The sequence below is a fragment of the Euprymna scolopes genome, chromosome 36, assembly GCF_053919585.1.
Source record: "Euprymna scolopes isolate OS-2025 chromosome 36, ASM5391958v1, whole genome shotgun sequence".
In the NCBI taxonomy this organism is placed as follows: Eukaryota; Metazoa; Mollusca; class Cephalopoda; order Sepiida; family Sepiolidae; genus Euprymna; species Euprymna scolopes.
The window spans coordinates 14,632,812-14,657,647 of record NC_136517.1 but is presented as its reverse complement, the minus strand read 5'-3'; the positions used below and the strand labels follow the sequence as shown (position 1 = coordinate 14,657,647).

At 35.8% G+C, this 24,836-nt stretch overlaps 1 protein-coding gene across 1 annotated transcript in view; it reads left to right on the top strand.

The window, feature by feature from the left end:
- The window catches only part of LOC145260351 (apoptosis regulator BAX-like), a 135,029-nt gene that overhangs the window by 95,469 nt on the left and 14,724 nt on the right, over positions 1-24,836 (top strand). Inside the window, exons 3-5 of the mRNA XM_080118284.1 lie at positions 15,917-16,001; positions 21,527-21,659; positions 22,846-22,944. Coding sequence (XP_079974410.1) covers positions 15,917-16,001; positions 21,527-21,659; positions 22,846-22,944 — 317 coding nt within the window. The remainder of the gene's footprint in view (positions 1-15,916; positions 16,002-21,526; positions 21,660-22,845; positions 22,945-24,836) is intronic.

The following is a 24,836-nucleotide window of genomic DNA, read 5'->3' as shown; positions in this document are numbered from 1 at the left end:
ATTTCACTCACTTGTCAGGGAGCTGCTGTATGCTGACGATGTAGACTTCATCGCACACACGGCAGAAGATATGCAGGGCATCATGGACCGCTTCTCCAGGGCGTGCACTGCCTTTGGCCTCACAATTAGCCTGGAGAAAACCAAGGTAATGTTCACCCCAGCTCCAAACAGCCGCTACGAGGAACCGGTCATCTGTGTAAATGGAACGAAACTGGGCATCGTTGATGACTTTGTATATCTTGGCAGTACTATATCGAGCGACGGAACCCTCGATAAGGAAATCTTAGGAAGGATCAATAAGGCAAGTAAGGCCTTTGGTAATCTCGAAAAACGAGTGTGGGCAGACAGAGCCCTGACCTTCAAAACAAAGATAAAGGTATACGAGACTTGTGTACTACCTGTCCTCCTATATGCCTCGGAAACATGGACGACATATCGCTGTCATATTAAGGCTCTGGAAAGATTCCACCAGACATGCCTACACAGGATATTTAATGTCACCAAACAAGCTCTCTTGTCCGATGAAGAGGTGCTCAAGAAGGCGAGCACATTCAGCATAGAGGCTCGAGTTTTTCAACACCAGACTCGATGGGCGGGTCACGTAGTGAGAATGGAGGATTATAGGATACCTAAGCAATTGTTCTATGGGGAGCTTGAATGTGGCAAACGACCCAATCACAAACCTCGGAAAAGGTACAAAGATGTAGTTAAGGGAAACCTGTGGGCACTTGGCATAGAAATAACAAGGTGGGAAGAGATAGCTGAGGACCAGGAAAGTTGGAGGCGCTACGTCTACGGGGGATGTGAGAATTTTGAGGTTTTGAGAGTTGAGCACGCCACTATAAAGCGAGCCTTACGAAAGCGAGAGGATACAGAGGACTTTGATCTCGACCCCGCGTACTCGTGCGGGATATACGGCAGGGTGTGCCTGTCAAAGGCAGGCCTCAAGAGTCATGGAACTACGCACGCGGGACATGAACTGGGAGCACGGAAGGGAGGGGGGCGGTCACCAACAAGGTTATCCTGCAAAATATGCGGCAAACTGTGCAGGCCGGGTGGGGCTATGTGGAATCATATGCGGACTCACTCACACGCCATCGTATCGTGAGGGTTGGCCGTCTTCTGTAAAGAAGTGGCAGTCACCATATATATATTGATTTTGCTGTTTTACAGATGTTAATACTAATTTTTATGTTATATTAAAAAAAAATTAGGAAGACATTACTCAAAATTCTGTTTAAAACTGAACATTTGGAAGAATAAAATTTAAATCATTTTAATATTTTAAAAACTTTTTTTTGAGAATGATTTATTTTTCCTGTGCAATTTCACTGATTTTATCGAAAAAAAAAAAAAAAAAAAAAAAAAAAAAAAAATTTTTTTTTTTTTTATAAAAAATATGAATTTGTTTTCATTTTTTATTTACGAATTTAAGCTAAGTGTCAAAAACAAAAAAATTATTTACAATTTTATTTTTTTGCAAGATTATAGAAAACATTTCTAATGATGATTTTTACGTGTTCATGATTGCAAGGAAAATATTGAAATATTACGTAAAATTTACGCTAAAAATGTTACCTTATTAATATGAAATATTTTTTGTAATTTTTATTTTATTTATTTATATATATATATTTATTTATATATATATATTTATTTATATATATATATATATATATATATATATATATATATTTATTTTATTTATAAAAAATAAATAAATAAAATATTTATTTATTTATTTTTGGTAAAATATTAAATAAACAATATTTAATTCGATGATATCGTTAGTTTGAGAAAATTAATTTTTCTTTGAGTTATAACGATATTCTTAACACAGACTTTAGTTTTTTTTGTTTTTGTTTTTTTTTGTAATGTCTATGAACAAATTAAGTTTTTAAAAAATTGTTAAAATTTACAATGCTTTATTTTCATAAAAAAAAACAAAAATAAGTTGTTTTTTTTTTTTTTGTAGTGTTTAAAACTATAACTTTAGTGAAGGTGTTTTTTGTTTACACAAAATAACAGATTTCTGGTAATGATAAAAAATAATAATGGGTTTATGAGGTTCCATGATCATTAATTAATGAGTTCTGAAATTTTCATTAAAATTGGTTGATTTCCTGAATTTTGATGAATTTTAAGTGATGGCAGGAGTCAAAATATTGATACATTTTTGGGCATCAGCCATTCAGTTTGCACGTACACACTCTTCAGCTTTATGAAATATTGAAATTTCAATCTATTATATATTTTCAGATTTTTCTTCTACTATATTAATGATCGTATTAACCCTCAAAAGTTTGTTCTCCTTTCCATACACTCTGTTTTGTAATACAACATATCCGATGTTGTTGAAGAGTCTTTAGAAACTTTTACATATGCGGGTCTTTTTGAATTGTCTTTAAGGAATTCTTAAATGAAAAGAAAAAAAAATGTCCAAAATAACAGTAATGCATAAGTGCTACCAGTTTAAATCATTTTGTATTCGACATTTACATCAAGTGGCTTCATATCTTGTCTGGAGCGATTTTCATAAAAAGATAAAGCTTTTTAAAACTTTCTATCTTTTAATACATTAAGATTTGCTGATAATTTTAAAGCCGGTTGAAATAGCTTTCTATCTGACAGTTTAAATGCTTCTAAAATTATTTCAAATTTTGAAGAGTCACAAAGTAATTTCTTTTATTAACAAAGTTTCAAAATGAGCAATGATTTTTACCGAGAAGAAAAAAATATTTCCAGGAAAATCGTGCGTTGTTTGCCACACCCTCTGATTTGTAAATGAAAAAATAATTAAGCATGGAAATTGGCCATCATGTCTGAAAATAGCTGAAACCTGTTTTTTATCTTATCTTTTTAAAATCAGATAAAAAAAAACTTAGTTTTGTAAATTTATTGAATAATAAAAAATATTGTACAGAAATTTAACAATTACGGGAGGATAAATACACATTTTGATTTTAATAGATTAATAACTATGAAATATTTTTCCATTTAAAATCTTCACCTTTAAAAGAACTTTGTCGATTTATGATTTTTGCTTCAATTGAATTTATTCACCCAGAGTGCCTCATTTTGGGGAGCTAAATTTTCTCCACATTAAAATCCAACCTTGTGGTGGAGGCAAGTAAATAAAATGAAACTAGGCTTTCATCACAGAAAAATAAAGCAGACGGGCTGACCAGAGTGAAGAAAGCCTAACTAAAGAAAGCGAAAGACCTGGTTCCGATGTGTTGTGCAGTAGATCATCTAAAAGACCTGCATAAGATGCACCATTTTGGAATGGAACAGACTTTATACCTAACAAGAAAAGTGAATCTGCACATCACAATGCAAGATGTCCAAGAGGTGGTGGAACAATGTGGGGAAATGTCCATCAATTGACCCTGCGCCATCTAAACACGAAAAAGGGAATCGCATGTTGAAGAAAATTGGCGGCAACTGGCTATTGATATCATACATTATCAACATAAACTGTATAAAAAAAAAATTGTGCTTTTTTTTTTTCTAGTGTATAATATGATTGACTGTGGATCTGGAAGAGTAGTGATATGGCAGAAAATCAGAAATAAATGGCAGAAGAGGTGAAGAGAGTTGTCGAGGAGGTATTTATGGAAAGGGGCCCAGGAGAAGAGGTGTTGACGGATAACAATATGTCTTTCCACTCGGAAGTTTTTAGAGACTTACATGTAAAGTGGAACGTTAGACTATATTTTAGAGCTGTATAACACCCAAATGGTAATGGAATTATAGAGAGGCACCATCACACTATAAAAGCTGTGGCATTGAGAAGCCAAATTTTGCTCCAAGATGACACCAAAGGCTGGCCAAGATGAAAAGTCAGTGCCACACCGATCTATTTTTACATACAAATGGCGACATCCATTGGTTGTAACAGAGTGGAACAGGCACACGCAGAAATCATGGTTGGTGAAGAGGTGTGGGTGAAATCATGGTTGGTGAAGAGGTGTGGGTGAAATCATGGTTGGTGAAGAGGTGTGGGTGAAACCACCCAATTCTTGTTGCACAATCCGCTCTGACTGAAGTAATATCCAAAAACAAAGTCGCAGTTAATGGAATGCCATGTCACATCTTGGACATACAGAGAGTTTCCTTGCCGGAAGAGGAAGTTGATGAAGATCCTGAAGAAGAACCTATACGACGGTCGCACCGCGAACAGATGCCCAACGTGAATATTGCAAACTATGAGACCAATTATTGATCTTAAAGGTCAAGGGGGGAGTGTGGTTAAGAAGTAGTACAAACCTGACGTACAACGTGCCGTCCGTTTCAGGAAAGAGATTTAAGAAAAAAAACAAAAAAACGGCTGCTCCTGCTATTTATGGACTGGGGGTCATGTGAGGTAATGAGTTGGGAAGTACGCAAATGAGATTTAATCGGTTTTTTTAATCAAAAGCTTGTGTGTCAGAGAGAGGGGGTTTGTCTCTTTGTCAGAAGTAAGTTCTGACAGATGTGCACTGGAGTTGGATACCGAGAATTGCAGGAAGGCGAACATAACAATTGGGAATTCTTTCTTTGAACTTTACTTTCTGATATTACCAACATATTTAACTGTACAAAGTGTTCAAGCAATATGCAGTACGCAGTGAAGGTGTAAACCAACTTCAACTCTACAAACAGACCCATTTTAAACATCCTACAAGCATCATGTTTCAAAGGGGAGGTGTTATAACGATAAAAGGGGAATAATTCTAAATAAAGAAAGAGTTATCACCCTTTATAGATCTTTTAAAAAGACTAGAGAGAACTGAGGACAACACGACGACTTCACCAGACACTGAATATCGTTCTGTAAATAATTTAAGGTTTCTGCTTGGAATAAATTGTGTTTAAAATACAATGAGCTTGTCTGCTTGTTCTATGCTATCCAATCATCCTGACATCACAATTTCTCCGAACACAACAATTTTGAATTGCGTTGAAAAATTTTTTTTAAATTATGGTGCTTGTTAAGATAGTTTATAGATTATTATTATTTTTTTTTTTTTCAAAATATATTTTTAAACTATATCAACAGTACTTACTTGTCTGGCCTAAAATAGTAATATATCCAAAAATTATGAAAATTAAGCAAGTCGAACAACTGGCTATTGAATTTTTAGTAACAAAAAAAAAAAGAACGTATCTCACTATCTGTTAAAACAACGTCAGCTCTTACATTGGAGAAAAGGGGAGATAAGTATTCATCGTATTTAAATTTCCAAGGTGCTTACATCTAGGGAAAAAGCAGTTTCTCCCAATTTTCCATAAAAATTATTTTTAACTATAAATGATTTTCTACTCAATAAATTCTCGTAATTTTTTAATATATTATTTTCGACATGACGAGTACTGTTGTTTTTGCTTAAAACAACATCTTTAAAAAAAATCAATCTGTCAACTCCATCTTAACAAGCACTGAGAATTATTATCAGTTTATTTTAGGTTTTTCTTTTACATGCTACAAAACTTGATATTAAATTGTATTGAAGTTACATCATATTTTCTATGGAGGGGTAATTCTGTGGTGCGCTTTTGGAGGTGCCTACATGACTGGAAATAAAATTTGAAAATAAAAGTCAAGTTTATCAAAGATGTTGTCAAAGAGTCTTTAGAAACTTTTGACATATGCGGATAGGGTCTTCTGGAATTTTTTTCCTCTTGAAAGAATTCTTAAAATATAAAAAGACTACAACCTGAATGTCTTCAAGTCCAACATAAACAAATTCCTGATGAACCGCCCCCTTAAGTAAGACACTTTATCAAATCTCAACACTAACGTACTGTACACGCAATAACCCTTATCCTCGAGTGGCTTCCGGGCCTTGATAAGTGGTGACCACCTTTTGTAAACAAAAAAAAAAAAAAAAAAAAAATATTTCTAGGAAAATCATGCATTGTTTGCCCTACCCTCTAATTTGAAATGGATATAAATTAAGCATGAAAATTGGCCGTCATATCTGAAAATAGTGGAAACCTGTTTGTCATCTTTTTAAACTGAGATAAAAAAAAAAAAAACTTTATTTTTAGATTTGTAAATTTATTGAGTAAAAAAAAAAAAAAAAAAATTGTACAAAAATTTAATAATGGCGGGGGTAGGGGATAAATACACATTTTGATTTTAATAGATTAACGATGAAATATTTTCCATTTAAAATTCTCCAAACAAACTTTGTTGATTATGATTTTCGCTTCATTTGAATTTGTTCACCCAGAGTGCCCCATTTTGGGGAGCTAAATTTCCTCCACATTAAAATCCGACCTTTTGGGGAGGCAAGTAAATAAAATGAAGCTAAGCTAATTTGTCCTGTCGGAGACATCTCCCTGAACTACTTCCGCTTTTTCTTGCCCACATGCCCCTATTCCGAATTCATAGCAGCGATATCAGTGGATTGTTTTGATCGAGAAAAAAAAAAAAAAAAAAAGTCATCAATGTTTTTTTTTTTTTTTTTTTTTTTTTTTTTTTTTTTAATGTTTCACATATTTCAAATGATATAAATTATTACACAATAAAAAATAAATTAAAACAAAAATAAATTTTCTTATTTCAAATTATTTAATCAAGTAAAAATTCCATTTTTTTTTTTTTTTTTTTTTTATACTTAATTACTAAATTTAAATATATAAATTTATTATAGCCAGTTACCTAACAATTCAATAAACAAAAAATAACGTAAAAACTGCAAAATTTTGCTATTTTTCCATCATATCTTGAAAATACTATTTTCAAGTTAAATTCAGTTTTTATATTTTGGGCTACTTATGCACTTACTGTGACTGTGTTTTTTTTTTACACATGAACAAAGCTTTTTACTTAAAACTGCATGCCTGTGGAACTCTCTTCCATTTGCCTGCTGACTATAATATGTTCGTCTTCAAGTCCAACGTAAACAAGTGCTTGAAACGTTCTCCTTAAGTAACCCAATTTACCAAATTTCCACTACTAACAATTACTACGTCATTGTCTCGTTGACCACTGTACACTTTTTAACCTTTATCCTCGAATGGCCTAATAGCATTATTTAGAAAGCCATTCTTAACATGGGGAGGGTGCTTTGTAATTATTCTGTACTTTCACCTAACAATTTAAGGTAAATGTGCAGCATCTTTCCATCCTCTAAACATCCTTTAAAATTACCACTATTATAAATTTTCGGGGGTGCTGAAAATAAAAATAACGTTTGACATTTCAAGAAAAAAGTAATTTCCAAGACCTGAAGAAATTAGTTTCAAAAAGTGCAGGATGACTTTTCTATATAATTTTAAAGTTTTGGCCAAGATCACAATATCTATTCTGATACTATACTTCACCTTTTCTGGCCTCGATCAATGGAGGAGAAATCCTTCTAGACGGAGGCAATTTTTATTTTTGTTCCTATCCAGATTTGGGTTCTGGTATTTTTTTTGGATGGTGTTTATTTAGTAATTGTGGTCTGGTAGATCAACACAAAACCTACCTTAAAAGTGCATGCATACATACATTCAGACTAGCAGACATTTGCCATTTATATAATAGAAGATTATAGCCAAACTGTTTCATTTATACAGCACAATCACGTTGCTGCATAATTTAACTTCAGGGACATGGGGACTGTTACCATAAAAAGAAAAATAGAGACCATATATATGTTAGTCATTTTGAAAAGTCTAAACAAAAAAAAAACAAAAAAACAGGAGATAACTGAAGCCTGCAAAATTTTTGTAATGCCTACGAATTTCCATTAATCACTTAAAAATTATTTTCTTTATAAAAGTAGAACTACTTGATAAATTGATGTGATTTTTTTAATATAATATTTTCTTTACGTTCCCGTGATGGAAGGAAAACAAGTTAATTTTTTTTTCTTTTTAGATAATTATTTTATCAAGTTGCATGAAAAGAGCTATGTAAAAGATGCTTAAAACCGTTTGAATTATGCAACGTATGCAATGTAAACATTGAAAAAACAGTTTCCCTTTTTGCTGTCGTCATTTTTTTTTTTTTTTTTTAACTTGGAGCATAAAAATATTGAACGCATAAAAGCAAAATAAATTAGCATCATTGGAATGCTTATTCTAGTCTCTTTCCATCAATTGAATTCTTTTAAAAATTGACCTACAAATAAAAAAGATATGACTCGTTGAAGCACATTAGATATGTAATATTGCCGATTTCCACGAAAATACAGTATACGCTTGTATATATATATATCATCATCATATTTAGTTTAACGTCTGTTATACATATTGACATGAGTTTAGTTGCTTCAAGAAATTGACTTTCAAACTAATATATCTCTGACCAGGCATTTATCAGCTCCTCTTTCTCTTCAGTCCACCTGTTTCTCATGTTTTTCATGACCTTTCCCTGTGAACTGAACCTGCTACCTCAACCGTTCTACATCTACTAACCCAAGAATTCATCTAATCATATCAGTGTAGCCGTACTATAAGTCTCCTCTTCTGCACACATCGCCTCATACTGTCCTGATTTAATCTTCCTCTGAGGTCATCAGATCTAAGTCTGTCTCACCTCAGACATCTATCATATAATTCTCATATCAGTTCTCTCCATACAGCGCATGTTCTCAACCTTCATTGCCATGTATGGCACGGAAAGACACGATATTAGAATGATATGATGGATGTGTAATGTGAGTCTTGAAGACGGCTTTAGATCTGATGACCTCGGAGGCAAATTAAATCTGGTCAGTATAAGGAAATGTGTGCAGAACAGGAGACTTGATTGTTATATAGTGAAGTGCGTTATCGTTACTATAACCGAAAACATCTTACCGCAGGTTGTCCAGCCTTGTGTGTGTGTGTGTAGCACGTGGAAAATTAGGAACAATAAAGATAATTTACTCATGGTTGCTTGGTCATACACATTTATTGTGAAGACAAACACACAAAAGGGATAAATAAAACATAATACATAAGGCTTAGAACTAACTTAGATGATGTTGAGTCATTTCTCCTTGTAAACACCCCGGATATCTTAGCATTAAGTGAAACTAACCTTCACTCCTCCATACCCTCTAACCACTTTAACATGCCTGGTTATCTCCCACTCTACCGTAAGGACTCGGACAGACATATGCATGGACTTGGAGTCTATATTCGAAACACCCTCCCCCTAACTAGAGAAATAAAACTAGAATCAGAGGGCCAGGCCTTTATGTGCTTCAGACTAAATATGCAACACAATATTAGCTACTTATATTTTCTCTACCGCTCTCCCTCAAACCAAGACTGTACCCTAATAAACAAAGTCTCAGACAGCATAGATATAGCACTCTCCCTCGATACTAGCGCACAAATACATGTATTTGGTGACTTCAATGTCCACCACAGTAACTGGCTAGGATTCTCAAATCACACAGACGTAGCTGGTAGCGCCACATATAGCTTCTCTATATCTCATTCCCTATCTCAGATGGTTACATTTCCGACACGTTTCCCAGACCAGCACGATCAACATGCCTCACTTCTAGATCTCTTTCTGACAACAGTTCCCAATGACTGTACAACAAATGCCCATAGCCCACTCGGGAATGCTGATCACGCTGTGATAATGGTAGAAATCAGCCTAAATTCTCGCCCTAAAACTGAAGACCCACTACTCAAAACAACGAGGTATTACAAAAAGGCTGATTGGGAAGCCATCAGGGAGCTCATCAGAGATGCCCCATGGCAAAATATCTTTACTCTTCCAGCGGAACAGTGTGCAAATGAGACAACTGAATGGTTCAAAACTGCTATTGAAGCACATGTTCCCGCACGGAAATACTATAGCAAGCCCCACTCCCCCCAATGGTTTACTTCTGCTTGTGCAGCTGCCATTTGTCAAAGGCAGCATGCGTTCCGCAGATTCAACCGACATAAGTCCAGCTCAAATAAACAGAAGTTTATAGAAGCTAGAAATAATTGTAAGAGAGTGATAGACACAGCTAAGTCAGATTACTCTGAAACCACCAGAAAGCGCATCGAAGCACAGAAATTAGGAACCCGGGATTTTTGGAAAATCTACAACAGCGTAGTTAATAATGGACAGTCAATTATTCCCCCACTAACAAACAATCATGAGGTTGCTTGCACGGCAACTGACAAGGCTAATCTGCTTGCCAGTCGATTTGCCTCAAACTCCACACTGAACTCGGTACACCACTCACTCCCTGATTTTCCTCTGCGAACAGACGCCACACTTGACGACTTGAAAATCACCCCTTCTCAGGTACATGCTATTATAAAAAACCTAGACACGTCTAAAGCATGTGGACCAGATCTCATCCCGGCTGTGCTATTAAAAAAATGCTCTGCCGAGGTTGCTCCAGTTCTGTCCAAACTTTACAATAAATGCCTTAACGAATCTTGTTTTCCCGACTGCTGGAAAACCGCCTCTGTGGTACCAGTCTTCAAGAATTCTGGTGAAAGAACTGACCCACTAAATTATCGCCCCATTAGCCTCCTCCCGCTTTTCGCCAAAATATTTGAGTCCTTAGTTAATAAAGCCCTAGTCCAGCACCTAACAGCTGCTAAACTCTTGACTGACAAACAATATGGATTCAGGCAAGCCCGTTCAACAGCAGATATCTTAACTGTAGTTTCTGAACGTATATACCGTTCATTGGATAAAACAGGGGAGGGTAGAGCGGTGGCCCTTGATATATCTAAGGCTTTTGACAGGGTATGGCACGATGGTCTTCTAAGGAAAATTAGATCATATGGAATCACTGGAAGAATTCATAACGTAATTAAATCCTTCTTAAGTAATAGAAAAATCAAAGTTGTCCTCGACGGACGTACATCCAAACAATATGACATAAATGTGAGAGTGCCTCAGGGGTCTATCCTTGGACCTCTATTGTTCCTGATATTCATAAACGACCTCCCTGATAATATTGTTTCGGAGATGGGTATATTTGCCGATGACACCACTCTCTATAACAGATATGAGGGGAAAACAAATGAACACATATCCAAGAAAATGGCAGAAACACTAGAGGATGACCTCCAATCCATAGTGGAATGGGGACAAAAATGGTTGGTCTCATTCAATGCTGCTAAGACTAAGCTTGTTTCCTTCAATAACTACAAGAAACCTTCTCTACCACCAATAGCAATGGCCAAGAACACATTGCCTGAAAGTACTTCTTTTAAACTCCTCGGCCTAACGTTTACAGGGAATATGAACTGGAATAGATACATTGAGAGCATTGCCAAGGCTGCTGCAAGGAAGGTTGGCTCCCTCTACCGTGCTAGAAAACTACTTACGCCTGCCAGTATCCTATACCTCTATAAGGCAACCATTCGCCCATGTATGGAGTACTGTTGTCACATCTGGGCTGGTGCATCTGCTGCTTGTCTCTCGCTCCTGGACAGGGTTCAAAAAAGAGTCGCAAACCTGATAGGTCCTGAACTGTCATCTGGGCTTCAACCTCTGTCCCATCGACGAGATGTTGCATCCCTCTGCCTGTTCTACAAATACTTTAATGGTGAATGCTCTGACGAACTGCAAACACTTGTACCTCCCCGACGTAAGTACCCCCGACAAACCCGACAAGCTACTAAGTCTCATCCCTTTACAGTGGAGATCCCTAGGTGCAAGAAAGCCTTTTACTCCAATAGTTTCTTCCCCAGAACTGCGGGTCTTTGGAACTCCCTTCCGGGATTCTGCTTTCCCAACTGCAATGATATGCAGAAGTTCAAGTGTAATGTTAACAAACATCTTTCTACTCTTCTCCCTTCATAATGACCCCGCTAATAAATTCCTTAATAGTAGCCCCCTGCTTCAAAGTGGCACTGTGCCTTGTTTGGGGTGAAAATTGAATTAAAAAAAAAAATAAATAAAAAAAAAAAATAAGAAGGTTAATAACCCAAGTATTATAGTTGAAAACGGACGGGAATGATGTTCATTCCTCCATTTAAAAATTAAAAAAAAAAAAAAAAACTCTCGCTTCACCCCACTCTCCAACTTTTGGTCGTTTATCTTATGAGAACAACTACGGATGGTAGTGATGGCTGAGAATGCAGTTAGGAAATTCGAAGTTCCTATCCGTCGCGGTTACCACCTGACGAAGGCCAGAGGAATTAGTTGGCCGGAACGTTGTGAATAAACAATCCAATAAAAAAAAAAAAAATGGAAAACAACAACTAATAAAGATGAGACTAGTAGTCCGAAATAAAAATAAATTAATATATATAATGCTCATCTCAAAAAATGAATTCCAATTAAGGAATAATATATATATATATATACCAATCGGTACGGACCCGACTATGGAAGATCAGATAATAAATAAACGTGGATTTATAAGATCAAAGAATCCACCCTTGATCGGCCTTCGGGGCCCGTGGCGCAGTTGATAGAGATGTTGAATCTCTACAGTTCCAGATGAACATTGTCTGAAGATAGCGGTTTCAATCCCACCCAAAGCGTGCCAGAGGTTAATTGGCCAAAATGTGGTGAGACGACAACAACTACGGATGGCAGTGATGGCTGAGAATGTAGTTAGGAAATTCGAAGTTCCTATCCGTCGCGGTTACCACCTGACGAAGGCCAGAGGAATTAGTTGGCCGAAACGTTGTGAATAAACAATCCAATAAATAAATTAAAAAAAAAAAAAAAAATGTAAAACAACTAATAAAGATGAGACTAGTAGTCTGAAATAAAAATAAATTAATCTTGTGAGAAGTTATGAGAATTTAAAGTTTCGGACTGAAAAAGGGGAGGCAACTTTTCCCTAAGAGTTAAAGAGTTACTTCCCTTATATTGTACTTTTTGTGTCGTTCTACAGTCATGTGTGTGTGTGTGTGTGTGTGTGTGTGTTTTTTACCCCTAATAAGGATGTATTTTAGACCATGCCTAGAAAAGATTAACGAGATGTTAGTTTACGTTACATTTAAACTTCTGCATATCAGTACAGTCAAGGAAGCTGGAAACAGGAAGGGAATTCCAAAGTCTAACTGTTCGAGAGAAGAAATTATTAGAGTAGAAAGCTTTCTGGCATTTAGGGACTTCAACAGTGAAGAGGGAAAGAATTGCACCAGCCCAAATATAATAATACTCCATTGATCAAATTATTATTTATGATTGGATTGTTCCATTTTTAGGATTGGATTGTTCCATTTTTAGGATTGGATTGTTCCATTTTCATTTTTATTGCATTTCACTCTTATTTTTTCTAATAATATTAAACAGATTAAAGATTCTATTTATATGTCGATGTAAAATGAAACGTGTCTTATGTTTACTTTTGAATTATTTTGCTAATGTTTTACGGGAAAAGTCGTGTAATACTTGGATGAAACACTCGATAATTTTTAAAAATTAATTGATTTATTTTAGTAAAATGATTGTTCATTTTTCTGATTCACTTTCATATTAGATTGAAAACTATTTTTCTTTTTTTTTTTCTTTTTCTTTTTTTTTCTCTTTTCTCTGGACCCTATCCAAGAGGGAGAAGTTGGTGGTACATTCACCAGCAATACTCTATGCAGGGGTGGGGGCGAATAGTGACCTTGTAGAGGTACAGGATACTCTCAGGTGTTGAAAGACTCCATGAAAATTCTTGAGTAGATATAGACAGTGAAGGTAACGGATTCAGTTTACAGAAAGTCAAGGGAAACCTGAAACTGATGAGTTGAGAGAATGCGGGATAAAGATTAATCTATCCAGATCTACGTTGGTTTGGAAGTCAACTTTCAACGCATGCTAGTATGTAAAGCAGACATTCAAATGAATATGACGATATGCATGATCGCATAAGTTTTGAAATAACATCGCTATGACTTTGTCGCTTTTAACCCTTTATGACCTGAATTATGATGTAGATAATTTAAAAATATTTATTGCTAGTTTTAGTTTAATGTGTAATGATACTATAGTTGTCTTCAAACTGGAAAAATTATGAAGTTCAATAGTTAAACAACCACTGAGGATTTTTGCATTTCATAAACTTTGATTATTATCCATAGAGCTTGAAAACAAGTGTGTTCATGAAAACACACGAAATCTGAGACAGATGGTGACATACAGAACGTAAGCAATGGACAGTTGCAATCTGGAGATATCTGGCATTTACTCAGATACTAAACTAATATGTACAAGGCATGTTTGAATTAATTCTCACGTTATTTATGCCGTTATATTAATTTACTTACGACTGAACGAATTAGTTCAACCAGGTCAAGACATATTTTTCCAATGCATTACTTAATGAATTTTAGTGCCATAAATTTGAAATAGCACCGCTATGACTTTGTTACGTTTAATTATAATTTTTTGTTGCTTTTCTTATGTTGTGGTCCTACACCATTTTTTTACATGGTAGTCACCACTTATCAAAGCCCAGAAGCCACTCGGGGATAAGGGTTATTGTATGTACAGTAATCAATGGAACAATATCGTAGTAATCATTAGTGATGGAGATTTGATAAAGTGTCTTACTTAAGGGGGCGATTTATCAGGAATTTATGTTGGACTTGAAGACATCCAAGTTGTAGTCAGGTGGGAAAAAGGTAAATGGAAGAGAGTTCCACAGGCGTGCACTTCTAAAAAAAAAAAACTTTGTTCATGGAATTTACATTTTGATTTAGGCACAGATAAAGAATGGAGAAAATTATTGACAGTGGTTTCAGCCAGACGGGTGTTTATCATAAAAGATTGGTGAAGGGGAACCAGAGATTGGAGCTCAGACGAGCACTTGTCATGGAAATAACGATAAAGCAAAGACAGGTTCCCAACGTTTCTTCTGTGGGAGAGAGGTTGCAGGGAAGAGAAAAGGGCATCCCCCACTAAACTACAAAGTCTATTTTGTACTTTGTCAAGGCAGGATAGGCTGTTTTTAGCAGCTCCTGCCCAGATGTGGCAGCAATACTCCATCCTTGGATGTTCTTGGCTTTTATATAAATAGAGAATTGCATCAGTAGTGAGATATCTTCTAGAGCGGTATTTTCTTTAATTGGAGATTAGGCACTTATCAGTTATTGCGTTCAGCTTGGTTTGGCAATTCATCATGTGGCTTCAACAGAACAGAGCTACATTCCACACAGCATGCGATATGATTAATTTTGAGAGAAACATTTGATGAATCAATAATTTCACAAAACTGGCAACTGTCAACTTCATCCCTGTTAGATTATTTTCTTTAAGGGTATGTAAAGTACCATGTCTCTGTTGATAAACCAGATATAATAGACCACTTGGAAAACAACATTTGACATGTTATTGCTGAAATGCAGCCTAATTTAATTTGGTAGAGTTTGTGAAAATTGGACCCCTAGATTAATCCATATATGCATAACTATTTAAATGCCAAATAATTAATCTTTAGAATAAACTTGTATTCATATGATGGAAATCTTTTTCTGTGATTTATTTTAATTTAAAGTTTGCCACCTGATAAAACAAACTCTTTATAAAACTCTTTTTCTGTGATTTATTTTAATTTAAAGTTTGCCACCTGATAAAACAAACTCTTTATAAAACTCTTTTTCTGTGATTTATTTTAATTTAAAGTTTGCCACCTGATAAAACAAACTCTTTATAAAACTGTATTTAATCAAATTATTGCTTGTTTATTCACCAGTTATGATTCACAAGTGCACAGTTGTTGAATGCACAAACAACATGCATGTGTTTTTCGTTATTCGAATGTTACATTTAAATGTAGATGAAATCAATGTATTTTTAAGATTTGATTTGCTCATTTCCTCCATGCTGGAGAGCATGAAGCCAGACACACCACGTATGTGTAGGATGTTTTTTAGAGGCGGTGAACTTTAAATCGACAATTTTATTTTCTTTAATTGCAGATTTGACAATTATCAGTTAGTTTGAGTTCAGTTTGGTTTGACAATTCATCATGTGGTTTATATTTAATGCAGATGAAATAAACGCATTTTAAGATTTAATTTGTTCATTTACTTTCAGGTCCTCCGATGGCACATCTTCAAGAAATTGGACGTGCCCTCCGGTGTATTGGTGACGAGCTGGACGGTGATCAGAAATTACAAGAGTAAGTGTGACATTGTTGAATATGAATGCATCAGTGTGGCTATAGAGTTGGTTGACTGGAATAATGTTTGCGATGTGCCAGTTATGTTGTGATGCCTCACGTTATGTCTTTATATGGTGACGATTCGATAAAGAAAAATTTGTATCCTTTGGATTCTCTGGACTTCTGTTCTCATCTTGAGTGTTATTTTCACAACGTTTCGATAAATGTAACCTCTGACCTTCTTCAGTTGTATTTTGTCGAATTCTGAAATTCTGTGCAGATTTCCGAGTTTGACAAAAAGATTCACGAGTTCGAAAAGATACACCTGAAGGTGGTTGGAGATTACATCGACCAAAACGTGAAAATAAATGCTTGGTAATAATCAGTCCTCATCCCCCAAAATTTTAAAATGTAACGAGGAAAAATTTCATTGGTCAAGTGCTTTTTTTTTTTTTTTTTTTTTTTTTTTTTTTTTTACATAGGCATCACCATTTATCAAGGCCCAGAGATCACTCGAGGATAAGGGTTAAGAGTGTACAGTAGTCAATTGAACAATATAGTAATTGTTAGTAATAGAAATTCGGTGCTTGCGACATTCTTACACTTGCAATGACATTCACCCTATTCGGGTTCGGCTGGCTTCTTCCCTGATCGTAACCATGCTTTTTGTTCAGCAATGCATACAAAGGGAACTAAAATAGTATTGTTAATCAAGGTGTGGCAGTAATCTGGAGCAAAGGACTGAACAGTATTTCGAGTTAGTTTTACAAATGGCAATGTGTTTTGCAACAGTTAGGAACAGTTTATGGATAAGTTTCTGAATTTTTGAGATGAGGATTGGTTATTCGTATTTTTTGGATTCATCGGAATACTGTTCTCATCTTGAGTGTGATTTTCACAACGTTTTAGTTGATGTAACCTCTGACCTTCTTCAGGGGTATCTTGTTAAAATCACAGTGGCACAGTGGTTAGAGTACCTAGACAAATCAATTGTGAAAGTGACCTTCTCCTGAAGGTTGAAGGTTCAATTCTCGGTGTGGGCGACCGAAAAATACAATTGCGAATTACTTAGGACCTCTACCCAGTCGTAGCTGATGGAACAAGAACATGCTAACCCCGTGAAGGTTCCTTACGAAATTCCGTCTAAATTCTGCACAGAATTTCGAATGGAACCCTTTTTTTAATCCACTGGGTAGCATGCTCTTGTTCCATCAGCCATGACTGGGTAGAAGTCCTAAGTAATCTGCAATTTTATTTTAAGTCTCGCCTGCACTGAGGATTGAACCTTCAACCTTCAGAAGTGTAACTGTTATAACCTAATTTTACCAAGTACTCTATCTACTACTCCACGGATCTTTCCAAACTTTTGAGCAGATTCCTGAGTTTGACCTTCTTCATGTGTATATTGTTAGAGGTTACACCGACCAAAACATGAAAATAACACTCAAGATGAGAACAGTAATCCAAATAAAATGAATAATTTATCCTCATCTCAAAAGAAATTTCGGAATCGTTACTTTTTGTCAACAACAAAGAAATGTTTCAAGAATTGGATTTAATACGATTTACAATTTTAAAAAAAATTATTTTGTCTTAAAATCTAAAAATTTACTAAAATAAAGGAATATATGGACTACTAACAATGTCTTTGTTCATAGGATCAAAAGCTGGCAGAAATAATAAATCTCCGTGTCTGAAGGACACACACTTCTGTCGAGCCATAATACATTTTTGGGTACCCTTGCATAATTTGACCCAGATTATCGGGAATTCCCATCAAGCATGGATCTGGCAATGCAGGCAATCATTGGTTTTAGCCGAGTGTTGTTCAAATATTGAAACGATAAATAATTTTTATTTACATCCTCGACAAGGAGTTTTTTTTTGCGGGGGTGGGGTGTGTGACCATACCAAATCACAACGGCGAAACCCTTCTTCCAATAATAAACAATAAACAAATATATTCTGCTGGGGACTACAGTCGTATCCAACTGTTGGAAGGGCCTATAACAAAGTAGGAGGAGAAGGATTCCACCAACCACCTTGCAGTGAATCATAAGTATGCATTTTGTAGACCCCCACGACGAAGGCAACAACGAACCACGTTGAGAGGATGTGGGAAGGAAGCAAAACAGCGAAACAAGAATGCGGGACCAACCAGGAGCTTCTGAGTATATATTTACTTGAATTTATGTGGAGGCAAAAATTCGGAAACATCCTTTTGTCTCCATCATAAATCACATTTCCGAAAGCTACCCGGTTCTTGGGGAGCTTCCTTCCATTTCCTCTATCCCCATCTCCCTCACTTTGCCGTCGATGGCCGTTCAACAGTCGACCGAGGTAAAAGATTGCTATGGAAATATTCTCATCTCAAAAGTTCTTCCGCTGACAATGAACAGCCGAAAAAAATAAAATAAAAATATTGTCTTGAAAAAAAAAACACCTAACAATTTACGATTTAAAAAAAAAAAAAAAAAAGTTTTCACCTTTCTTGATGTAAAAAGAAAAAAACAACTTTTTGTTGATAAATATTTTGCAGAAAAAATGAAATAATTTTCAGTCCTTTAAAGGTAGGTTTCTACTATTTTTTTGATTATTTGCATTTGTATTTTTTAATTTTTTTTTTTTTTTTTTTTCAGTTTGTTTGTTTTTAAATTAGTCTGTGTTTGTTACAATGCTCGGCTTAAACCTTACCTTGCCGGTTTTGCCCGATCCATGCTTGACGGGAATTCCCAAGAATCTGGGTCAAATTATGCAAGAGTACCCATTTTTGTAGTGATTTGTTTTTGTCGCAGGTTTTCTAAAGGTTTTTTTTAATTACTTTATCCAATCAACCAAAGAAACATATTACCACTGAAACATTCGGGCCAGATTTATTATTGGCGTATCGAAAGGAAGAGAGTAATCTGGATGGGAGTTGCGCAACCCCTCATCTCAAAAATTCAGAAAGATAAAAATGGTTTTATAATTACTGCAAAAATTTTGAAATTTCATCCTTTTTAATGAAGGTTTTAAAGTTTGTTTCCTAAACGTTTTAATGACACTAAATACATTTTTTTTTTGTACTTGGGAGTCACCACTTATCAAAGCCCAAAACCACTCAAGGATAACGGTTAATGAATGCAAGGTGGTAGTGTAGTAATCATTAATGTTATAAATTGGGTAGATTTTAATTATTTATGGGGACGGCTCAACAAGAACTTGTTTACATTGGATTTGAAGGCTACCATGTTGTATTCAACTGGGAAGCCACAGGCGGGCATTTCTGGGAAAGAAGCTTTGTTTATGGAATCTGCGTTTAGATTTAGGCACAGTTAGAGAGTGGGGGAAATCTTACATAGTGTTTTTTGTGAAAGTTTGGCAAGGGGGGAACCATAGATTGCAGTTTAGTCGAGCAGTTTCCATGAAAATAACGATAGAGCAGAGACGGGTTCGCAACGTCTCTTCTGTGAGAAGAGAATGTTCCATTTCTTCAGACTAGGAGTGAAGATCAGTCCAAGAAGTTGATCAAAACATGGAATTTCACCAAGACGAGCCATTCATTTCGATTGAAGCGTGATTGGGGTCAGAGTAATTATGATGAAAGGAGAGAAACTTGATTTCCTTTCCCCATTGCACTACGTTCTTAAGATTAGAAGAGAGAATCAGGAAGATCTTGGTCATTGCTGGCCTTTGAAGTGTTGCTATAGATTGTGGTGTTGTCTGCATGAATGTCTATAAATGATCTAAAAATGTGATTTCGGAGATCATTGAAGATTAGGAAGAGAGTTCGGCCCACTCAACTATTCTTTAGTTCTGGGATTGAGTTATGTCATTGTGGTATAGCACACTGTACAATGTTTAAACTCTCCAACCTGACATTTTCAAGCAGCATGACTTGTAATAAATACATAGATATTGCTATGGTTGCTGCAAAATAAAGATTAGGCTCTTTCTACTGGATGAGAAAACTTCTCCCATCTGCCACTAACCCATATCACTACAAAGCCATCAGTCATTTGTGCATCGCATACTGTTGTCATGTCTGGACTGGTTCACCAACCACCAGCCTCTCCCTCTTGGATAGATAAAAAAAATTGTAACTTAACAGGTCCCATACTATCTGCCAAGCTATAACTCACATCACATCATTACAGGATTGGATTCCTGTATTTGTGTGATACCTTGCTTGGCAATATCTCCGCCGATCTCGAAATTGTTTCTGTTGTCTTCTTCACATCTAGCTGTGTCATCGTCTCTCATATTCGTGGCTGACGAGGGGACGTGCACGGGTTCACAAATATAAAAATAAAATAAAACACAAACTTCAACACGATCTGTAAATAAAATATCATTTGTACTGTGTGTGTGTGACTTTATTGACCCTCTATATGCTATAGTCCACATCTTAGTAGTCATCTGCTGAGGCCTATTTATCGTCAGTTGATCCATTTATTTCCCTATCTGCTTCTAGCTATGATCTGCCTTCTACTGTCTCCAACTAGCAACTGTCATCAGCACTGTCATTGACCGTCGTAAACCTCTCTCAGACGTTGTAAAACTCATTACCAATCCTAAAACTAACTCGAAAAGAGAGTCACATTGCTCCAGGCAAGGAGCCTGATCAGATATATATAGATAGAATACCAGGGAGATAAGAGGCATGTACAGGAGTTACGAAGATGAGCAGAGTTTCCACATCAACCAGTTTGGGTTTTTTTTTGTGAACACTTGTGCTATTGTAGATAGTAGTGTTATCAAAAAGAATAATTTAAAATGTGATATCTGGTTTGTTTTTATTTGATTTTCTTCCTTTGAAGATTGTAACGCTGGGTATGGGGCAGCCAAACCAGCTGCCAACATTGCCCTGCTTTTTATTGAAACCAACCAAGAGCTCTTTTTAGTATCCTCGTTGTTCCTTTAAGTGCAATTGTCTGGATTTCTTTTGCACTTGGTTCACCAGGAATATTAGTTAGGTAGGACTTCAGATTCTTCTTCATAAGCCCTGTAGCACATATAATAACTGGTATGATTGATATCTCCCTAAGATTCCAGTTTCTTTTCATATCATACATGAGACCATCACTAGGGACACTCACTTTAACTTATTCCATATAACTATGTCAGGTTTCACAGCAGCATTTTCAAGGTAGGTGGCTGTAGGGATTACATGGTTGTAATGTATGGTTTGTATGTATGTTTGACAAAAATATAGTTTTGGATTATTTGGATAATTGTTCTGCTCTTGAGTACGATTAGCACATTTCAGACGATGTAACCTCAAACTTTCTGCAGGCGTATTTTGTCGAACTCTGAAATCTCTACAAAATTTCAAATGGAACCCTTTATTTAATTCATGGGGGTAGTTTTCTCTCGTTTTATCAGCCACGACTGAGTAAATGTCTTAAGTAATTCATAATTGTATCCTTATATCATCCAAATTGAGGATTGATCCTTCAACCTCCAAAAGAGTGTCGCTTACAACTGAATTTTTACCTGTTACTTTATCTGTTAGGCCACGGGTTCTTGCAAACATAATTAAATTTTTTATTTTCTATTTTCAGGCTGATTACCCGAGTGGAACCGGGAGATTCACACACGACGTTTCTGAATGTTGCCAAAGCCATTGTGTCTGTTAGTCTAAGTTGGGACACGGTTGTCAAACTGTTTTTCTTTGCTTACAAAATGGCCATCAAGGTAAATAAAAATAAATAAAAAAATTATTAAAATATCTTAATCTTTTATTTAATCAACTTTATCAAATATTAAAAAAATTGCAAATTCTTATAAAACGGTATCATTTTTTTTAACTGGCTTTGTTGTTGTTAGCCACATGCTTATTTAAATTTTTTTTTTTTTTCTTTTTTTTCATCCCAAACATAGCATATTGCCATTTGTAACAAAGGTTTACCATTTTAGATAATGTGTAACGGGAGACTATAGGCAGTTGAGTAATGAGATATCGCTTCACATTACATTTAAACTTCTGTACAGTCAGAGACACGGAGAAACTGCAAGGAAATTTCAAAGTCTAAGGAAAGAAACTATTAGAGTAGAAGGCTTTCTGACATCTACAGACCTTTACAGTGAAGATGTGGGATTTTGCTGCTTGTTAGATTAGTTGAGAATATTGCATTGAGGGACACAAGCACTAAGAGTTTATCAGAGCACATTTCATTAAATTATTTTTAAAACAGGCACAGGAATGTACCATTATAGTGATAGGACAGAGGTTGGAACTGGACCAATAGTGTGAGACCTATTATAGATTGGAGACTTTTTGGGGCCCTATCTAAAAGGAATAGACTAGTGGCAGATGGGCTAATTGTGGTCATGTGCAGATGTCAGATATTTTCTGGTAAGTAATTTTTTAGCTCTGTAGATTGAGTCCACCTTCTTTGTAGTAGCCTTGGCAATATTCTTAATGTATTTGTTCCAATTCATGTTGCTTGTGAATGTTAAGCTGAGGAGTTTAAAAGAGGGGTCTCAAGTCCGGTGTTATTTGTCATACCAATCAGGGTATGAGAAGTTTTTTTTTTTTTGTAGTTGTTAAAGGAAAGAAGCTTAGTCTTAGTAGCATTAAATATTACCAGTCACTTATGGCCCCATTATGTTACTGATTAAAGGTTAGTTCCTAGGGTTTCTGCCATTGCCGTGGATCTGTGTACATTCGTTTTTCCCTATTTTTCAAATGCTTTTCTATCCTCTAAGTAAATTAACCAACCATTATCTTTTCTCCAAACTGATCTACGAGTCAAACCGTGTCAATCACACTAACCTTCAAAAACATATTGCTGTTAACTTAATGTTAAACTGGAATTGTGCATTACTGCAAGATTTCACTGCTAAGAAAATGTTTTATTTTATTTATTTTTTATTTCAGGCCTTGGATAAAATCCCTTTAATCCGTGCAATCATTAATTGGGTAATTAATTTCATCGTAGAATATCTTGCTGATTGGATCCTCTCACGAGGCGGCTGGGTAAGGACTCTTTTTTTATTCTCTGTCAGTTTATATTTTGAAATGTTTTTTTCTTCTCTATCACTTCATGTATCATAAGTTAGAGAACGAGAAAAAATGTCTTCTCTATTTAAATAGATTTTAATATAGTTTTCTAAGACTCTCTTGTTGGGTTAATTAATAACCTTTGTTTAGTTAATTATGAAGTAAATAAAGAAAACGTACCTTTTTCTTCCTTAAATGACTTCATAGTGGAAGATATATTGACGATGACAAGAGAAAAATTAATTGACAACGCATACAGAAACATCTGTTTATTTTCCATGTTTACAACCCAAGGAGGGAAAAGACACGTTGCATACGCACCTTTTTATAAATATACAGTCAAAGAGGAGATAACTCCGGGTCACCCAATTCTAAAACACACGTCATCACTTGACAAAGGGAGGTAACTCCAGGTTACCTAAGTCCTTACATTACTGAATAACCGTTGAAGGAAGACAATTCTTCAAGCATTAACAACCCAGCAACATTAATAAATTTCCAATATCTCTGACCAGTCTTCGGGCTAGGATAAAAAGTGTAATATTTTTGTTTTGAGATGAGGATTAATTATTTAGATTATTTGGACTACTGTTCTCATTTTGAGTGCTATTTTCACAATATTTTGATCATAATCTTCGACCTTCTTCAGGTGTATCTTGTCAAATTTGGGAATCTGCTCTGAATTTCAAATAGAACCCTTTTATTTAATCCATGGGAGTAGCATGCTCTTGTTCTGTCAGCAAAGTATAATGAAAACTTATCTTTGTCAAACCGTATCCAGATATGACAGGTGCTGCCCTTTCAAGTGTGGTCCTATCACAAGTTGGCTTATTGATCATCTTCGCATGTTGTCCCATGGTGGGGCGCTTTGCCTCTCGATCCAATCGTCTCTTGTTGTCCTGTGTAGTCTCCGGGTTTCTTGCGTCCTCCCGAGGGTTCGTTAATCCCTATGCCGGTCCGGTTAGCCTGCTGGAAATGAAGAATACTTACCACAAACAAACAGAACTCTGGTTTATAAACAATAACAAACTATTAATTTCATAAGTTTACAACCAATACTATCTAACTTGAGGTGAATGATTACAAGTAGTGAACCAGACAAGTAAAGTCACAGATTCCCCATTAACACAGGCTAGTTAACATCACAACATCATGCCCTCAGGGGCCCCTCCAGGTTGGGAGTGCTTGGCCAGCCCAGCCGTTCAGTCGCTGGCTAAAACTCAAATTTCTCAATTCTTTTTCTTGAATCCAACCCCTTTTTTTTTCGCCTCTTCCTCGGAAAGTAGTTAAAAACCTCCTTTTACTCTCTTACTCTCAGGGCCTTCCACTGTCTTAATCGCTTAATACATCTCTCTCTCCTTTCTGGGAGGGAGGTGGTTAAAAACATCCCTTCTCTCTTCCGCTCAGAGCCTCTTGTCTCAACCACTCAACACCTCTCCCTCTCTTTCCTGGGTTGCTCACACTGATATCTGTGGCAATCCTCTGCACTTCTTCACTCTACGCTGTGTGCGTCTTTATCAGCAATAACTCCCCAAATACAAACATCTCTGATATCTCTAAGATAATTTTAATTCTATCCCAAGTTTTTTGAGACAATATGTCCTCTGGCTTGCATGTAACAAACTTATAATGACAGCTCGGTGGTTGGTCCATTTTTACTAGCCAAGTCTTTGCATTTCTCTACATTTCCCTCACTCAATCTCGTCTGGTCAAAAACCCTCTTCACTGTAGTATACACCTCTGCGTGCATTCATGACACCAACGTGTCTCAAATCAGCAAAATTCTGTGCAGATTCCCAAGGAAGATGGAAAGATTCCCAAGTCCGACAAAAGGTTACATCAATCGAAATTTCATAAAAAGAAGAGTA